At 42.8% G+C, this 16,673-nt stretch overlaps 1 protein-coding gene across 1 annotated transcript in view; it reads right to left on the bottom strand.

Moving 5' to 3' along the window:
- The window catches only part of ATG14 (autophagy related 14), a 38,280-nt gene extending 23,890 nt beyond the window's left edge, over positions 1-14,390 (bottom strand). The window contains exons 1-3 of the mRNA XM_032251141.1: positions 14,118-14,390; positions 4,777-4,839; positions 3,360-3,402 (exon numbers count right to left, since the gene is read on the bottom strand). Coding sequence (XP_032107032.1) covers positions 3,360-3,402; positions 4,777-4,839; positions 14,118-14,338 — 327 coding nt within the window. The 5' untranslated portion in view covers positions 14,339-14,390. The remainder of the gene's footprint in view (positions 1-3,359; positions 3,403-4,776; positions 4,840-14,117) is intronic.
- Positions 14,391-16,673: the final 2,283 nt, after the last annotated feature.

A 16,673-nucleotide genomic window follows, 5' to 3' on the forward strand; every position in this document is an offset into this window, starting at 1 on the left:
TAATCCCACTACTCGGGAGAGGCTGAGTCAGGAGAATCGCTTGAACCAGGGAGTCACAGGTTGCAGTGAGCCAAGATCATGCCACTGCACTCCAGCCTCGTGACAGCAAGACTCCGAAACTCTGTCTCAAAAAAAAAAAAAAAAAGATCTATGGCCCAGTGCAGCCACTCACACCTGTAATCCTAGCCTTTGGGAAGCTAAGGCAGGCAAATCACTTGAGCTCAGGAGTTCAAGGCCAGCCCAGGCAACATGGTGAAACCCCGTCTCTACCAAAAATACAAAAAATTAGCCAGGTGTGGTGACATACGCCTATGGTCCCAGTTACTGAGGAGGTTAGAGTCCAGTGGTGTGATTACAGCCTCACTTCAGCCTTGACCTCCCTGGCTCAAGCAATCCTCCCACCTCAACCTCCCGAGTAACTGAAACTACAGGTACTACCAAACCTCACTAATTTTTGGTTTTTGTTTTTGTAGATGTGGGGTTTTGCCATGTTGCTCAGGCTGGTCTTGAATTCCTGGGCTCAAGCAATCCACCTCGGCCTCCCAAAGTGCTGGGATTACAGGCATGAGCCACCACCACACCCAGCCCAGATTTTATAAGAGCAATTTATATTTAAGATACATACTCACATAAATGGAATTACACTTTACCCTACTTTACTTTTTTCATTAATAAATACAACATGGACATCATTACACAGCAATATATGCAGACTGACCACATTATTTTTAACAACTACACAGTATCATAATTTTTTATCTCATCCTGATTGATGAACATTTGTTTATATACTAGCTTTACCATTATGCTACAATCAGTTTTTTTTTTTTTGCCCATAAATTTCTATATTCATGAGCATTTTCTTAGGAGGAAAATTGCTGGATATACTACATGTGCTTTTTCAAACACTTTTTTTCTTTCATAATTGAGATTTCACTGGTTGTGCTGAAGGTCAGTACACAGACATTTCAATTTGTACACGATTCTTTTTTTTTTTTTTGAGACGGAGTTTCACTCTTGTTACCCAGGCTAGAGTGCAATGGCACGATCTTGGCTCACCGCAACCTCTGCCTCCTGGGTTCAGGCAATTCTCCTGCCTCAGCCTCCTGAGTAGCTGGGATTACAGGCACGCACCACCATGCCCAGCTAATTTTTTGTAGTTTTAGTAGAGATGGGGTTTCACCGTGTTGACCAGGATGGTCTCGATCTCTTGACCTTGTGATCCACCCGCCTCGGCCTCCCAAAGTGCTGGGATTACAGGCTTGAGCCACCGCACCCGGCTGTACACGATTCTTAACATATATACCAGAAATCTAAAAGCCATGTATTTTAATTCTTTTTTAAAGTTATTCCAGTGGCTTTCTAGCTTAAAATCTGCAAACAAATTTCCCTTGAGTTCATCAAGTACCAGTATCTTCACACACTGTTAAGCTGTTACGTATATGTCCCACCAATTCACAACTGAAAAGCATATACGCTACATCTTCAAATTTTCAATCTTTCACAGAACATCAAAAAAGTTATTAGGAAAACAGGACTACCACGACCAGAGCTCAGAGTGTACGCAATTCTGACAGTGAGAGCCATCACTAAGGAGCGGTTTTCTTTAGGCAACAGTTCTACTAAAAACACAGGAATAGAAGTAATTTAAAATGTTCAATACATTAATTAAATGCAGGACTGTGACTTCCTATCGCCATTTAGCATGCTCAGTATTATAGGATATAAAAACTAACCCCCAAGTATGGAATGTTAAGCTGACACCCAGGGCGGTCAAAGCCTCCCATAACTCAGTATTCCACACTATCTTCTGGTTGTAGCAAAAAGTAAACAACCAGAGAATGATTTCACCTCTAAAAAAAAAGCACTGACACTTAAAAAATGGGATAAGGTAGAATTCCCTCCTTCTCAAAAGTGTTTCTAGAGCTACTAAAAAGCTTACATTTACAAAATAGTTGGTAAGGCCGGACATGGTGGCTCATGCCTGTAATCCCAGCACTTTGGAGGCTGAGGTGGGAACATCACCTGAGTTCCAGAGTTTGCAACCAACCTGGTCAACATGGTGAAACCCCGTCTCTACGAAAAATACAAAAACTAGCTGGGCGTGCTGGCATGCGCCTGTAATCCCAGCAACTCGGGAGGCTGAGGCAGGAGAATCACTTGAACCCAGGAGGCGGAGGTTGCAATGAGCCGAGATCGCACCACTGCGCTCCAGCCTGGGTGACAAAGTGAGACTCTGTCTCAAAAACAAAACAAAACCGTTGATTAAAATATTCCTCTACATTAGACAAGGGAGACAGGGACTCCTGACAAGACATGGTATAAGGTATTGATCAGACTTGGCTTGTTTCTCTCTGGCTTCACTGGCAGCGGGTTTCTCCTCAGTTTCTTGCTTTCTGCAGGTCAACCTTCAGTTTCTTGGTTAGTTGCTTCTGCCTTTTTCCCCTTTGCCCCCCTTTTCCCTTTTGTTTGCACTTTTTTGTTTGAAGATTTATTCTTTCCTGCTGCTTCTTCAGCTTTGTTTCCACTTTTGCAGGAGCAGGCTCAGCTGACCACTGTGCCAATCTCCTCTTGGGCTCTTCCTTTGTGGCCCCTTCACTGGAGGTCACTGACCTTCCTCTTGAGTATCCGGGCTACAGGGAGGGCATGTGCCGAGTGCCTGCAGGGCACAGCACGCCTGTCTAGAGCCTTAGCAAAGCAGGGCTGCCTGGCCTCTGCCATGACTTCCTCCAACTCTTTATTTTCATATGCTCTACTCATTTTTCCCCCAGTTTAATTAATTGCTAAACTTTTTTTTTTTTTTTGAGGGAGTCTGACTTTGTCACCCAGGCTGGAGTGCTGTGGCACCATCTCAGCTCACTGCAGCCTCCACCTCCTGGGTTCAAGTGATTCTCCTGCCTCCCAAGTAGCTGGGATTACAGGCGTGAGCCATTACACCTGGTCAGAAGTTTTAAACTGTCAGGTAATCTGTCAAAATGCTTTCCTCTATGGTTTATAAAGGTTCTCCTCACTCCAAGATTATGTAAATACCTACCCGTATTTTCTTTGACACATTTAATCATTAACCCATTTGAAGTGTGTATATGATAAAGAATTTTTGCAAAAAGGATAATAGCCCACTGTTTTTGTTTTTCTATGTCAACACCAAGTTTCATAATTATCCTTTATGATGGCTCCATAATTAATTGCTGATACCCCATTTTTGGTATCTGGATGAAACATCTGAGGTCACACTGCAAGTGGGTTTAAGTAGAGGACTACCAAATATGATTTAAAAATTTAATTAAAAATGATTTTATAAGCTCTACCAACTTAAAACCAAGTTGCCTCAAGTAAAAAGAACATATATTAGAGCTTACCAACTGATCTGTTATCCATTTTCCTTCCATAGCTTTTAACACTCTGTATGGAAAAGAGACAGAAAATAAGCTCTTAAAAATAATAAAATTCTGTGAAGTTCAAAATGTAAAATCAAAAACTTTTAAGTTCTTCGAAATGGCTAGAAATATCAAAATGGAACTTAGCATTTAAAGGGTTTTCCAGATTCCCTGTTCTCTGCAATTTTTTTCATCTCCTTCCTTCTGCAGTTCTGAACACTGCTAAGAGCCTTTCTACAAATGCCCACAATAAATCTGCCTAACGGCCTCAGCCTTTATCCTCAGTCATCAGTAATTTCCACCCGTCATAATTCATAGTAATAGTTACAAGACAATGAATTAATGATCTAAAATACTACGGTTAGTTCCCAAAGAAATGATACATGCCAGTATCTCCAAAAATTTGTTCTATGGAATAAAATGTTCTATGGGAAAAATAAAGTTTTTGTGTTTGAGTAAGTTAGAGAAATTTCGGAGTTAAAAAAATTCAAGCAGGTTTCTCTAATACGGAATATCCTGGAAGATTTAAACTGCTCATGAATGTGTTTATACCACTGCAGACTCTAGAGAAGCTGGGGTCACACTGTGGGAATCACTGGCCTGATCATTAACTATTTTCACAAAGGGGTGTGAGACATCCATGTTGGCATGGTTTGGGGAGTGTCACAAAAGAGACAACCCGAGCCTTGAGAGATGGGCAGGATGTGCTCAGAGAAGAGGAAAAGCACTGAGATGGAGAGAAACTCAATGAAGGCACAGAGATGCAAACATCTGGAGTGCATCTGAGGAGCAGGTTCTATACCAGAACGTTCTATAGGACAATTTTCAATACTAGGGAGTGGGAGATTCATCAGGGGTACCTGTTAATAACTCGGATTCCCACCCCCCCCAAAAAGACAAACCAACCTCAGATTCTTGGGCCTCACCCCGTATCTACTGCATTAGAATCTCTGAGGATAGGATTCCAAAAATTTGAATTTTTAACCATGATCTCAGCTAATGAATTCTGACACAGATGATGTGCAGACCGTATGTTGCAAAACACTGATACAGACAAAAGAAGAAAGGTAAATGGAAGCACTAATGTCCTATGGGAGCCACCAGCACTAACTTATGTCTAATCATACCCACTGTCCTGGACCCACACACCAATTATCAGTGCCAGGGATCTGACTCATTATCTACTGTGTACCAAGCACCAGGTCTGAGACAAGTATTTTCTAGAAACTTGGTAACTTCTCCTGCTTTACCTCTCTCAGATGCACTCCTTTTTCTACACTTTAAGAGATTGTATCCTAAATTCAGTAAGTTAGCAATTCATTTATCTGCATACCACAGCGATGAATTAAACCAAATGGTGACTAGATCACCTCCATAAATTAAAAGGCAAAACACTCACTCTTTTTGAAATTCTTCTTGCTTGCTCTTAAGTCGGCTTAACCTTTCTTTCTTGTCAATAAACCTGTAAGAAAAAATTCAATGTCTTATTTAAATATTCATTTGTTTTTGTTCAATGAGACTACGTAAATTCCCCAGAACCAATCATTCTGCAGAGTCATGTGAAAATGTCATTGTCCTGATAGTAAATACACATCTTCTCAATGGGATACACACAACTGCTAATCATCTGATCCTTTTAAAACTAAGCTCAAATCCTCAACTTTAAAATTCTTCCTGGGTCTATAAAATATAAACTATATCTTATATCTTCCCCCCAGGTTAAATTATTTGTCAAAATAGGCACATCACAATACTAAAGTGAATCTGAATTCAAGGAAATTGATGCTTTCAGTAGAAAACAAATTTTAATTACCAATCTGGATTCAATCCTGTTCTCTCCTATAAACTGATTCCTTATAATAAATTTTTAAAAATTGTATGTACACTTTTTTTTCCACTAATTTTATTGCTAGTCATTATAGGCTAACAAATTAGTAAAAGTTATCAAAAAGAAGGGATATCATATTGCAATATGTGATACTGTATTTGTCAGTTTCTATCCTAATCCTTATTTTCTTCTTGCTAACTTACCTGGGGGTTTGTTTTTTAATTTTGCAGTTTAAGGTGATAACTCAGGTCAATTTTAAACTTCTGTTTCTTTTAAATGTAATCACACGAAGTCTTAAATTTCCTTCTATGCACTGTTCTAGCTATATCCTAAGATTCTAATACAGCATATTTTCATTATCATTTAGTTTGAAACTTCTTTTCTTTTTGGAGACGGAGTTTCACTCGTTACCCAGGCTGGAGTGCAATGGCGCGATCTTGGCTCACCACAACCTCCGCCTCCTGGGTTCAAGCAATTCTCCTGCCTCAGCCTCCTGAGTAGCTGGGACTACAGGCACGTGCCACCATGCCCAGCTAATTTTTTGTAGTTTTTAGTAGAGATGGGGTTTCACCATGTTGACGAGGATGGTCTCGATCTCCTGACCTCGTGATCCACCCACCTCGGCCTCCCATAGTGCTGGGATTACAAGCATGAGCCACCATGCCTGGCCAAGTTTGAAACTTCTAATCTCCCGTAAGAATCCTTCTTTGACCCATCTGTTATTTACAAGTATATTGTTTCATTTTCAGATACACAGGCTTTTCTAGGTAGCTTACTGTTACTGTTTCTAATTTAATTCATTCTGATGTAGTTACAAAATATATTCTGTGTGATTTCAATCTTGTGACTTGAGAATGTCTTACAGCTTTGCATATGGTATGCCGTGGAGAAAGTTCCATGCATATCTGAAAGAATGTGTATGCTACAGCTGTTGGGCACTGTTCTATAAATGTCAACTAGTTGAAGGTGGTTGACAGTGTCACTCAGTTCTTCTGGATCTGTGCTGCTGTTCAATGTGGTAGTCACCAGTCACATGTGGCTACTGAGTACCTAAAATGTGGCTTGCTGCTTAATAAGGGCATGAACAAAAAAAAAAAATTGTATGACTAACATCATATAATTGATTATGGAATGAACAGTGACCCACTGACCATTTCAAGAAAAGAGGGATAATGGCGCATGCTGCAGTAACATGATGTGATGTCCAAGAATAGGCTTTTGGCTATCTCCCAGCATAAAGGAAAACAATTCAACAGGCCATAACCGACCTAAAAAGAATGTGAGGCCGGGCGTGGTGGCTCACGCCTGTAATCCCAGCACTTTGGGAGGCCGAGGCGGGTGGATCACGAGGTCAAGAGATCGAGACCATCCTGGTCAACACGGTGAAACCCCGTCTCTACTAAAAATACAAAAAATTAGCTGGGCATGGTGGTGCGTGCCTGTAATCCCAGCTACTCAGGAGGTTGAGGCAGGAGAATTGCCAGAACCCAGGAGGCAGAAGTTGTGGTGAGCCGAGATCGCACCATTGCACTCCAGCCTGGGTAACAAGAGCGAAACTCCGTCTCAAAAAAAAAAAAAAAAAAGAATGTGGACAAAGAAGTCTTTCCAAAATACTATTTCTGCAATCCCATGTTTGAAACATACCCCAAGATATCCACTTCTAAGAGGAAGAAATAGTCTAATCATGACCCTAACAAATTTGTTGCTGAAAATGCACAATACACATTAAACAGAAAAAGCAAATAGGTAATATAATATGTGACAGAATTATATACTTATGAGTATTTAAATTTAAATTTAAATTAAATGAAAAGTTCAGATCCTCAGTTGTACTACATCACATTTCATCAGCCACATACGACTAACTGGATGGCGGGGATACAGAACACTTCCATCACTGCAGAAAGTTCTACTGGATAGTACTGCAATGTCCAGTAACGTGATGTGAAACAGTTAGAAAACTCAGAAACCAATGTGGAATGCGGATGAACCCACAGATTCATCAGTCAGTCTATCAGGCATTTACTATGTACCTGCAACATAGAAAAAGGCATCCTCCAGAATATTAAGAAATCTAATAATAAATTCTCCTGCAGTGACTGTGAAATTGCTGGACATATCACTTGTTATATGCTTCCGTTTCCTTGTATCAAAAAAGAGAGACTGATGTGGTATTTACTTTTATATCACTGAGACAACATGGTGATTTATGTTCTGATAATCCATAGAAAATGACACACAAGTTAGCAATCTCATGCCATGCAAAGGACTGACATGAACGATAAAATCTTGCCTTTACAGGCTAAAAAAGTTTTCCTTTGAGGTCTGTTGTAAAAATGCCACTTAGCTCTAAAACAAATTCAGATGACAGACAACTGTGTCCAGCTTAATAGTGAGCTGATTCTCTTGGACTTTGTTAAAAACACAAAAGAAACAAACTCTTACAAACAAATACACAGGTGGCAGCAGGAATAACAAAGGGTTAAGTCCTACTGTATCAAATATTGAAAAGAATGGCAAAAACACTGGCTGGGCGCGGTGGCTCAAGCCTGTAATCCCAGCACTTTGGGAGGCCGAGGCGGGTGGATCACGAGGTCAAGAGATCGAGACCATCCTGGTCAACATGGTGAAACCCCGTCTCTACTAAAAATACAAACAATTAGCTGGGCATGGTGGTGCGTGCCTATAATCCCAGCTACTCAGGAGGCTGAGACAGGAGAATTGCCTGAACCCAGGAGGCGGAGGTTGCGGTGAGCCGAGATTGCGCCATTGCACTCCAGCCTGGGTAACAAGAGCGAAACTCCGTCTCCAAAAAAAAAAAAAAAAAAAAAAAAAAAAAATGGCAAAAACAGCAATTACTTTTGCACCAACCTCATACTTCATGAGTCACATTATCCTTCGTGAAAGAAATTAAAAATAGGTGGTGTCAGCAAAGCTAAAGAGCTGATGACACCAAGCCACACAGGTGGGTCAGCGCCGCAACTGCTCACTCAGCCACTTATCCAGGCTCTGCAGTCTCCATCCCACCACTCACAGAAGGAGATAAAAAATTCATTCCACAAGTCTGTGCTTTCTCAATATGGCTACCAAGAAGTGAAAAATAAAGTATCACTATATTCTAACCAATTTAATGATACATATTATATATATAGTTTTAAAAAGTATATGTGGGGGGAATCCACATTTCACATATTGTTTTCCAAATTGGGGCTGTCACATAAAATATCTTGGTCTCTTTTTCCGTGCCAGAACACATTGATCTAATTCACTAATAAGTACACAACATTTCGCAGAATGGATGTTATACAAACCTCTACAGGTGAACACCAGTCTTCCTTCCAAATTTTCACTATTATCAGTAATGGTACAAATGAATAGCCTAGTGTACCTTTACAGGCTTTTCAGTTTCACTACGAGAAATTCCTATAAATAAAATAAACTGGGCCGGGTGCGGTGGGTCATGCTTGTAATCCCAGCACTTTGGGAGGCCAAGGTGGGTGGATCACCTGAGGTCGGGAGTTTGAGACCAGCCTGGCCAACCTGGCGAAACCCCATCTCTACTAAAACTACAAAAAATTAGCTGGGCGTGATGGCAGGTGCCTGTAATCCCAGCTACTTGGGAGGCTGAGGCAAGAGAATTGCTTGCCCAGGAGGTTGCAGTGAACCGAGATGGCGCCACTGCACCCCACTGTGGGTGACAGAGTGAGACCGTCTCAAAATAAATAAAATAAAAAATAAACTACTTAGTCAAAAAATATTTACATGCAAAACTGTGGGTAATCCTCAAATTCCCTCTAAAACATTTCACACAATTTACAACCCCACCAACAGAATCTGCTTTCTCACAATCTCCACAAACACTGCACATTTCTTATTTTTGCTAATCTGATTGGCTCGGATCTCTCCCTCTGAGAGATGACTCATAATTCACGTATTTGCATTTATTTCATTATTATAAAGGCTGAACAACTTTGCATATTTTATTAGCTACTGATTTTTCTTATTTCCTTAAGTCCTTCATTCAATTTTTTTAGTTTTCTTTTTCCTTCAAGGATTATTTAGCAAGAAAATTGGCCATTTTTCTTTCACACATCTCGAAATTATTTTTCCTATTTTCTTGTTACTTATGTTTCTGCTTTACGGAATTTTCTGAACTTTTAATGTAGGCACACATCATTTTGTTGTTGTTATTAATGACACTAGTTTTTGTGCTGTTTCCTGAAAGAAATCTGCCAGTGAACCTGTTCGACGCCTAGCTCTTTCTTACAACACTATTTTCTGTATTTTCTCTGCCAATTAACAAATGTCTTCTATATTGTTTACTAAATTACTCCATAGTTATATGATTTGGGTCCCCCCAGGCACAGTGGCTTATGCCTGTAATCTGAGCAGATGGGGAGGCCAAGGCTGGCAAGTGGCCCAAGCTCAGAAGTCCAAGACTGGCCTGGGCAACACGGGAACACTCTGTCTCTACAAAAAATGGAAAAAAAACTAGTTAGGCTTGTTGACACGTGCCTGTGGTCCCAGATACCAGGGAAGCTGAGACAGGAGAGCTGCTTGAGCCCAGGGAGGTCAAAGCTGCAGTGAGCCGTGATCTTACCACTGCATTCCCGCCTGGGTGACAGAGTAAGACCCTGTACTCTCCCCGCCCCAACCAAAAAATTGCTCAGACTTACATAGCAGCCAGGCACAGTGGCTCATATCTGTAATCCTAACACTTTGGGAGGCTGAGGCAGGAGGATCGTTGAACCAACAAGTTCAAGACCAGCCTAGAAAACCTATGGAGACCTTGACTCAACAAAAAATTTAAAAATTATCCAGGTGTGGTGGTGCACGCCTGTAGTCTCAGCTACTCAAGAGGCTGAGATGGGAGGATTGCTTGAGCCTAGGAGTTTGAGGCTGCAGCAACCTATGACTGTGCCACTGTACTCCAGCCTGGGTGACAGGGTGACACAGCAAGACCCTGTCAAAAAAAAAAAAAAAAAAAAAAAAAAATCACATAGCAAGTGGTAGAGCTTGGACTCAATTCAAGGGAGCGTGAGTCCAAAGCTCACAATTTTTTTGTTTCAGACAGAGTTTCCCTCTTGTTGCCCAGGCTGGAGTGCAATGGCATGATCTTGGCTCATTGCAACCTCTGCCTCCCAGGTTCAAGCCATTCTCCTGCTTCAGCCTCCCAAGTAGCTGGGATTACAGGCATGCACCACTATGCCTGGCTAATTTCGTATTTTTAGTAGAGACAGGTTTTCTCCATGTTGGTCAGGCTGGTCTCAAACTCCCAACCTCAGGTGATCTGCCCGCCTCAGCCTCCCACAGTGCTGGGATTACAGGCATGAGCCACTGTGCCTGGCCCCAAAGCCCACATTTTTAATTCAACCTTACAGTCTAAGTTAGAGAGGTAAACAGTCACCAAATCACATGGGGCGTCATATGCCATAGTAAGGACCTAGGATTTTATTTTAAATGCAACAGGAGCCAATGAAAGGTTTAAGCAAAACCATGACATTATTTCATTTACATTTCTATTGCGTCTGCTGTTTGGAGACTAGAGGCAAGGTAGGGAAGAGCTGTCTGAGTAAAAGAAGGGAGATCACTAAGTAGTCAGGAGAAAAATGATGGTCTGAACTAAAAGTGGATAGATTCAAGATATATTTTGACATCAAAGTGAATCAGATTTGCTGATTATCTGAATGTAGAGAGTAAGAGAAAAGGAAAAGTCTAGGATAACTCCCAGGTTTCCGGCTTTCTTAACAAATGGATCATAATGGATAATACTGAAATGGTCTAGGAACACTGTGTTTGGGAAAAAGGGGTAGGGTCAGTTCACTCATCCCGTAAATCTTTACTTAGCTTCTACTATGTAAGAAGACAACAGTGTACAAAAGAGAAAAACTCTTCCCCTCACAGAGTTTCCAACACTGGGGTGGGGAGCAGTTAGACAAATTAATATTCACAACCAGATGATGATAAGTGCTATGGAAAAGATAATAAAGCTGGTTAAATAGGGAACAGGTTGGCATTTCTTCATTTCATTTCATATTTCATTTCATTTCGAGTTTTGCTCTTGTTGCCCAGGCTGAAATGCAAGGGCACGAACTCGGCTCACCTCAACCTCCACATCCCGGGTTCAAGAGATTCTCCTGCCTCAGCCTTCCACATAGCCGGGATTACAGGTATCCACCACCATAGCTGGCTAATTTTTGAGACGGAGTTTTGCTCTTGTTACCCAGGCTGGAGTGCAATGGCGTGATCTCGGCTCACCGCAACCTCCGCCTCCCGGGTTCAGGCAATTCTCCTGCCTCAGCCTCCTGAGTAGCTGGGATTACAGGCACGCGCCACCATGCCCAGCTAATTTTTTGTATTTTTAGTAGAGACGGGGTTTCACCATGTTGACCAGGACGGTCTCGATCTCTTGACCTCGTGATCCACCGGCCTCGACCTCCCAAAGTGCTGGGATTACAGGCGTGAGCCACCGCGCCCAGTCTTTTTTCTATTTTTAGTAGAGATGGGGTTTCTCCATGTTGATCAGGTTGGTTTCAAACCCCTGACCCCAGGTGATCCACCCTCCTCCCAAAGTGCTGGGATTATAGGCGTGAGCCACTGCACCTGGCCAAGAGGTTAGCATTTTAATAGAAGGATCAGAAAGAATCTCTCTAATGTATGAGCAGCATCTAAAAAAAAACAAAGGAGGCAGCCCTGAAGATTTCTGAGAAAAAAAAGAGTTCCTGGCTGTCTGAATACCATTACAAACGCCCTTAGGAAAGAGTGTTCTTGGTATGTTTGAGGTCAGACATGGAGGCCACAGTGGCACACCAGAGCAAGTAAGGTAGAAAACAGGCGATTAACTCAGAGGAGGAAGAGACAATATAGAACTTTGGTTAAGGACTCCAGCTTTTATGTTGGGTAAAATGAAAAACCACTGAAAGATGTAAAAAGAGAAATGCAGGGGTAGCATAACTGGCTGCAATACAGTAATTACATTAAAGGAGGAGCAAGGATGGAGGCAGAGACATCAGAGACAATAGTTTTGTGTCTTGGTAGATAAGACCAGGTGATGGTGAAAGGGTTAGATTTAAGGTAAGTTTTGAAGAGTTGATGGGATTTGTTGATGGGACTAAAAGAGTGGCTTAAGACAGGAGATAAGGAGAACTGAAAGGTTTTTCAGCCTGAACCCAAGGAAAAATGAGATTGACATTTACTGGGTTGGGATGAGCATGGGAAAACAGATTTATGAGGAAAAATAAGGAATTCAGTTTGCCATATTAAAATGGAGATACCTATTACAAAATTAAACATTGATGTTGAAAAGGCAGCTGTTTTCTGGACTTCAGAGAAGTTTAGGTCAGAGATCCAAGTCTCACTTTGTCACCTAGGCTGGAGTGCAGTGGCAAGATCTCAGCTCACTGCAATCTCCACCTCCCAGGTTCAAGCGATTCTCCTGCCTCAGCCTACTGAGTAGCTGGGACTACAGATCACGTGCCACCAAACCCGGCTAATTTTCTTTAATTTTAGTAGAGATGGGATTTCACCGTGTTAGCTTCAATGGTCTTGATTTCCTGACCTCGTGATCCGCCCACCTCTTGCCTCCCAAAGTTCTGGGATAACAGGAGTGAACCACCGTGCCCAGCCCATTCTGGCAGTCTTAAGCATACAGATAGTATTTAAATTATGTGAATAGATCTAGGAAAACGTGTAGCGAGAGAAGAAGGTCCAGAAATAAATACCCAATTAACTCCATCAGTTTGACATTTCCATCTCATACCGAGTATTCTTATAACTGGTTTAATATTTAAAGCTATCACTACATAAGCAGTTTCTAAAATCATTAAGAGAACCAATAAGAGCAACAAACTAAAAAGATTCTGTCATTCAAATCTCAAAAGAGAAACAAACAACTCCATCCACGATCACAGAAATACTAAGAACTAAAAACATTCCCAAATAGAGGGTAAGGTCTAGTGGTTAAGTGCGGGTACATAGGTCCAAGCTGTCCGGATTTTAATTTTTGTTCCTGCACTTATCTTTGTGGCCTAGGGCAAAGCACTTAATGTGCAACTTCCTCAGCAATAAGTTGGGGATAAGTTATTGGGTTGTTTTAAATGAATTAATACCTAAACTTTTGGGCTCAGAATGTTAGCTGTCTTACTATCATTGACACTAAGTTGTTAAAACAGAAGCTGAGAGTGGGAGAACCTACAGCTAATTTTTCAATTTTCTTAAGCAAGAACTTGCTCTCTGTTCAGATTTCGAAATGAAACCAAAACATGTTCCTAATGCAATTCTCTTAACTAAGGGCATACAGCTCCCAGTCTGAATTTTAAAACAAGGTCAAAACACGTTCCTAAATTCCTACGAATCCAAAATAATCTTTAGAAGCAGGGAAGGGAAAGGGGAGTTAACAGCAAGCCGTAATTCACCAATTAGAGTACGCAAATCTGATAACAAACTCCATCTGTGAGAGACTACCAGGCCCAAATCCCGCTAAAGCAGTTATTTGATTCTCTTTTATTCTCTCCTCTAGAGGATGACTATACATGTGCTTTCGAAAATAGAAAGCCAAGCTTTTGAATGGAAGTACATACAGCAAAGAGCTGGGAATCCAACTCAATCTCAGCAACAGGGGAAAACTTCTCCAGAGAGTCACCACTTAATTCCTTTTTTCCCCAGTGACCAAGAGCACCGGGGGGTCAAACTTCTCTTGGGTGGGTGATGGGGAAACAGCGGCCTTCCCTCATCAGGCCCCTACGCTGTCCCCCGGTAGCAAAGCGCCGGTGCAGAGCAGCTAGCTACACTGCCTCTCTCTTCCTCCTCTCGCTAGGATTTGGCGCCCGGAAAGGAAGCCCCAAGTTCCAGCCTTCGGCCGCCTGGCTGAAGAAGACACAGAAGAAACAATAGGGCCGTGACGGCCGCCGTACCTCTCCCGGTCGCGGCCGTCGAAGTAGACGAAATCGCCGCTCTGAACGCATTTGGCGCAGGTCAGCCGGCGGCGGGTAGTATTGCACAGCGGACAGCGCTCTACAGCCACGTACAGCCCCTCCGCGTCGTCCACGGAATCCACCAGGTCCCGGGCGAGCGGCCGGGGCCCGCAGCCAGGAGGCTCCGGCGCCCGGGCTCCCTTGCCACTGGGAGACGCCATGATGGCCTGAGAGCTGAGCCAGTCACGTGGGATTTTGTTTTCAACCGGGTGCATTCTGGGCCAGGAGGAGGGGCCTGGGGTAGGCGGTCTGGGATTCCGGAGAGCCTCAGGCCACGCCCCCCGGTCCCCTCTGCCGCCCCAGGCGCCTGTCCTGGGCGCTGTTTTTCCGGCCTGCTGCGGGGCAACAGGTCCTGAAGCGGGGAGAATTATATTAGCGGGGCGAGTCTGCCAAACAAAATGTCATTATCTGCTGGCGCAGGTTAAAACTATGAATTAAAGCCTCAAACTTGTGCAGAAAATTCTAATACCATACTCTAAGGAGTCTGGGAAAACAGAATGGTAGCGGAATAGGGTAATTTAACTTGCTGTGGATGCTTATTTTAAATCTGGATAAAACTACAGCAAACATAGTAGGGTGAAAGGGCAGGGTCTTGGAAGTGGGTTGAATTTTGGCTCACTCGCATGCTTAATAGCTGTGACTTGGAGCAAGTTCCTTTATCTCTGCTCCTGTTTCCTCAGGTTAAATGGATAGGATTACAGTACCTAATGCAGTGAGGATTAATAAATATGGTTAATAGTATTGTACTTTACCAATAATACTGAAAACCCAAAATGAACTTGCAAAATCAGAATTGTGTTATTATGAAAAGTTAATCTGGCTAACGTACCTTCCCTACCCTGGGCCATACTCTAAGAGAAATTGAACTAAGTAGATGGGTAGGACTTCCCTTCCAGTTTTTGTGTTTTTTTTTTTTTTGAGACGGAGCCTCGCTTTGTCGCCCAGGCTGGAGTGCAATGGTGCAATCTGGGCTCACTGCAACCTCCGCCTCCCGGGTTCAAGCGATTCTCCTGCCTCAGCCTCCCGAGTAGCTGGGATTACAGGCACACACCACCACGCCTGGCTAATTTCTGTATTTTTTAGTAGATAGAGTTTTGCCATGTTGGCCAGGCTGTTCTCGAACCCCTGATCTCAGGTGATCCGCTCGCCTCAGCCTCCCACCGCTCCCACCCCCTTCAAGTTTCTTTTGGGGGACAGGGGATATTTAAGGTGGTGTGTTGAGAGAATCATGTAAGTGTAATTAGTATTTGAATATGCCTCTATACTACAGAGAAAAGAAGTGGATTTACGGGTCAGATTAAATAGACCAGTGAGGGCCAGTTGCGGTGGCTCACACCTGTAATCCCAGCACTTTGGGAAGCCGAGGTGGGTGGATCACGAGGTCAAGAGATCGAGACCATCCTGGCCAACATGGTGAAACCCCCTCTCTACTAAAAATACAAAAATTAGCTGGGTGTGGTGGTGTGTGCCTGTAGTCCCAGCTACTCGGGAGGCTGAGGCAGGAGAACCGCTTAAACCCGGAAGGCAGAGGTTGCAGTGAGCCGAGATCGTGCCATTGCACACTAGCCTGGCGACAAAGCAAGACTCTGTCTTTTTTTTTTTTTTTTTTTTTTTTTTTTTTTTTTTGAGACGGAGTTTCGCTCTTGTTGCCCAGGCTGGAGTGCAATGGCGCGATCTTGGCTCACCGCAACCTCCGTCTCCTGGGTTCAGGCAATTCTCCTGCCTCAGCCTCCCGGGTAGCCGGGACTACAGGCACGCGCCACCATGCCCAGCTAATTTTTTGTATTTTTAGTAGGGACGGGGTTTCACCATGTTGACCAGGATGGTCTTGATCTCTTGACCTCGTGATCCACCCGCCTCGGCCTCCCAGAGTGCTGGGATTACAGGCGTGAGCCACCGCGCCCGGCCGACTCTGTCTTTAATAAACAAACGAGTGATTCTCAAGGATTTTACTAGGCCCACTGATAAACTGCCCCGACTTCTCTCTCTAGCCTGGATTTCTTTCTCAACTTCCATACCTAAAGATTCACAACTGCTAACTAGGTATCAAGTGACATTCCAGGACACCACAAACTGTTGGAAACTGACCTCTACCTCCCCACAAACCTGTTTTCTTACCTTGGTGAAGGACATAATCACTGATGATTTACCGCCAAAGCCATGATTCGCATTAGCCCGACCCTCCCTGTTAACCTCCACATCACCATGAAATGCTGGTGATTCTAAAGCCAATTAGGTCTTGAATCTGAGCCCTTTGCTCCTGGTCTTCTTAATCTTACCCAGTCTTTTAAAATACAATCACATAGGATTACAACAGCAAGCAAAAGCAAAAATTCTTATTTTAGAATAGAGTTTATACTAAACTTGAATGCTTCCTCAAAGTTTAAGATCTTTAAGTGACCATTCTCTGATCATTTCAAACAAAAGGATTATTTTTTATTTATTTTTTCTTGAGACAGAGTTTCACTCCTGTTGCCCAGGCTGGAGACCAATGGC

Source organism: Sapajus apella, unplaced genomic scaffold (assembly GCF_009761245.1).
Source record: "Sapajus apella isolate SASKATOON/1434 unplaced genomic scaffold, GSC_monkey_1.0 scaffold74, whole genome shotgun sequence".
NCBI classification, from domain to species: Eukaryota; Metazoa; Chordata; class Mammalia; order Primates; family Cebidae; genus Sapajus; species Sapajus apella.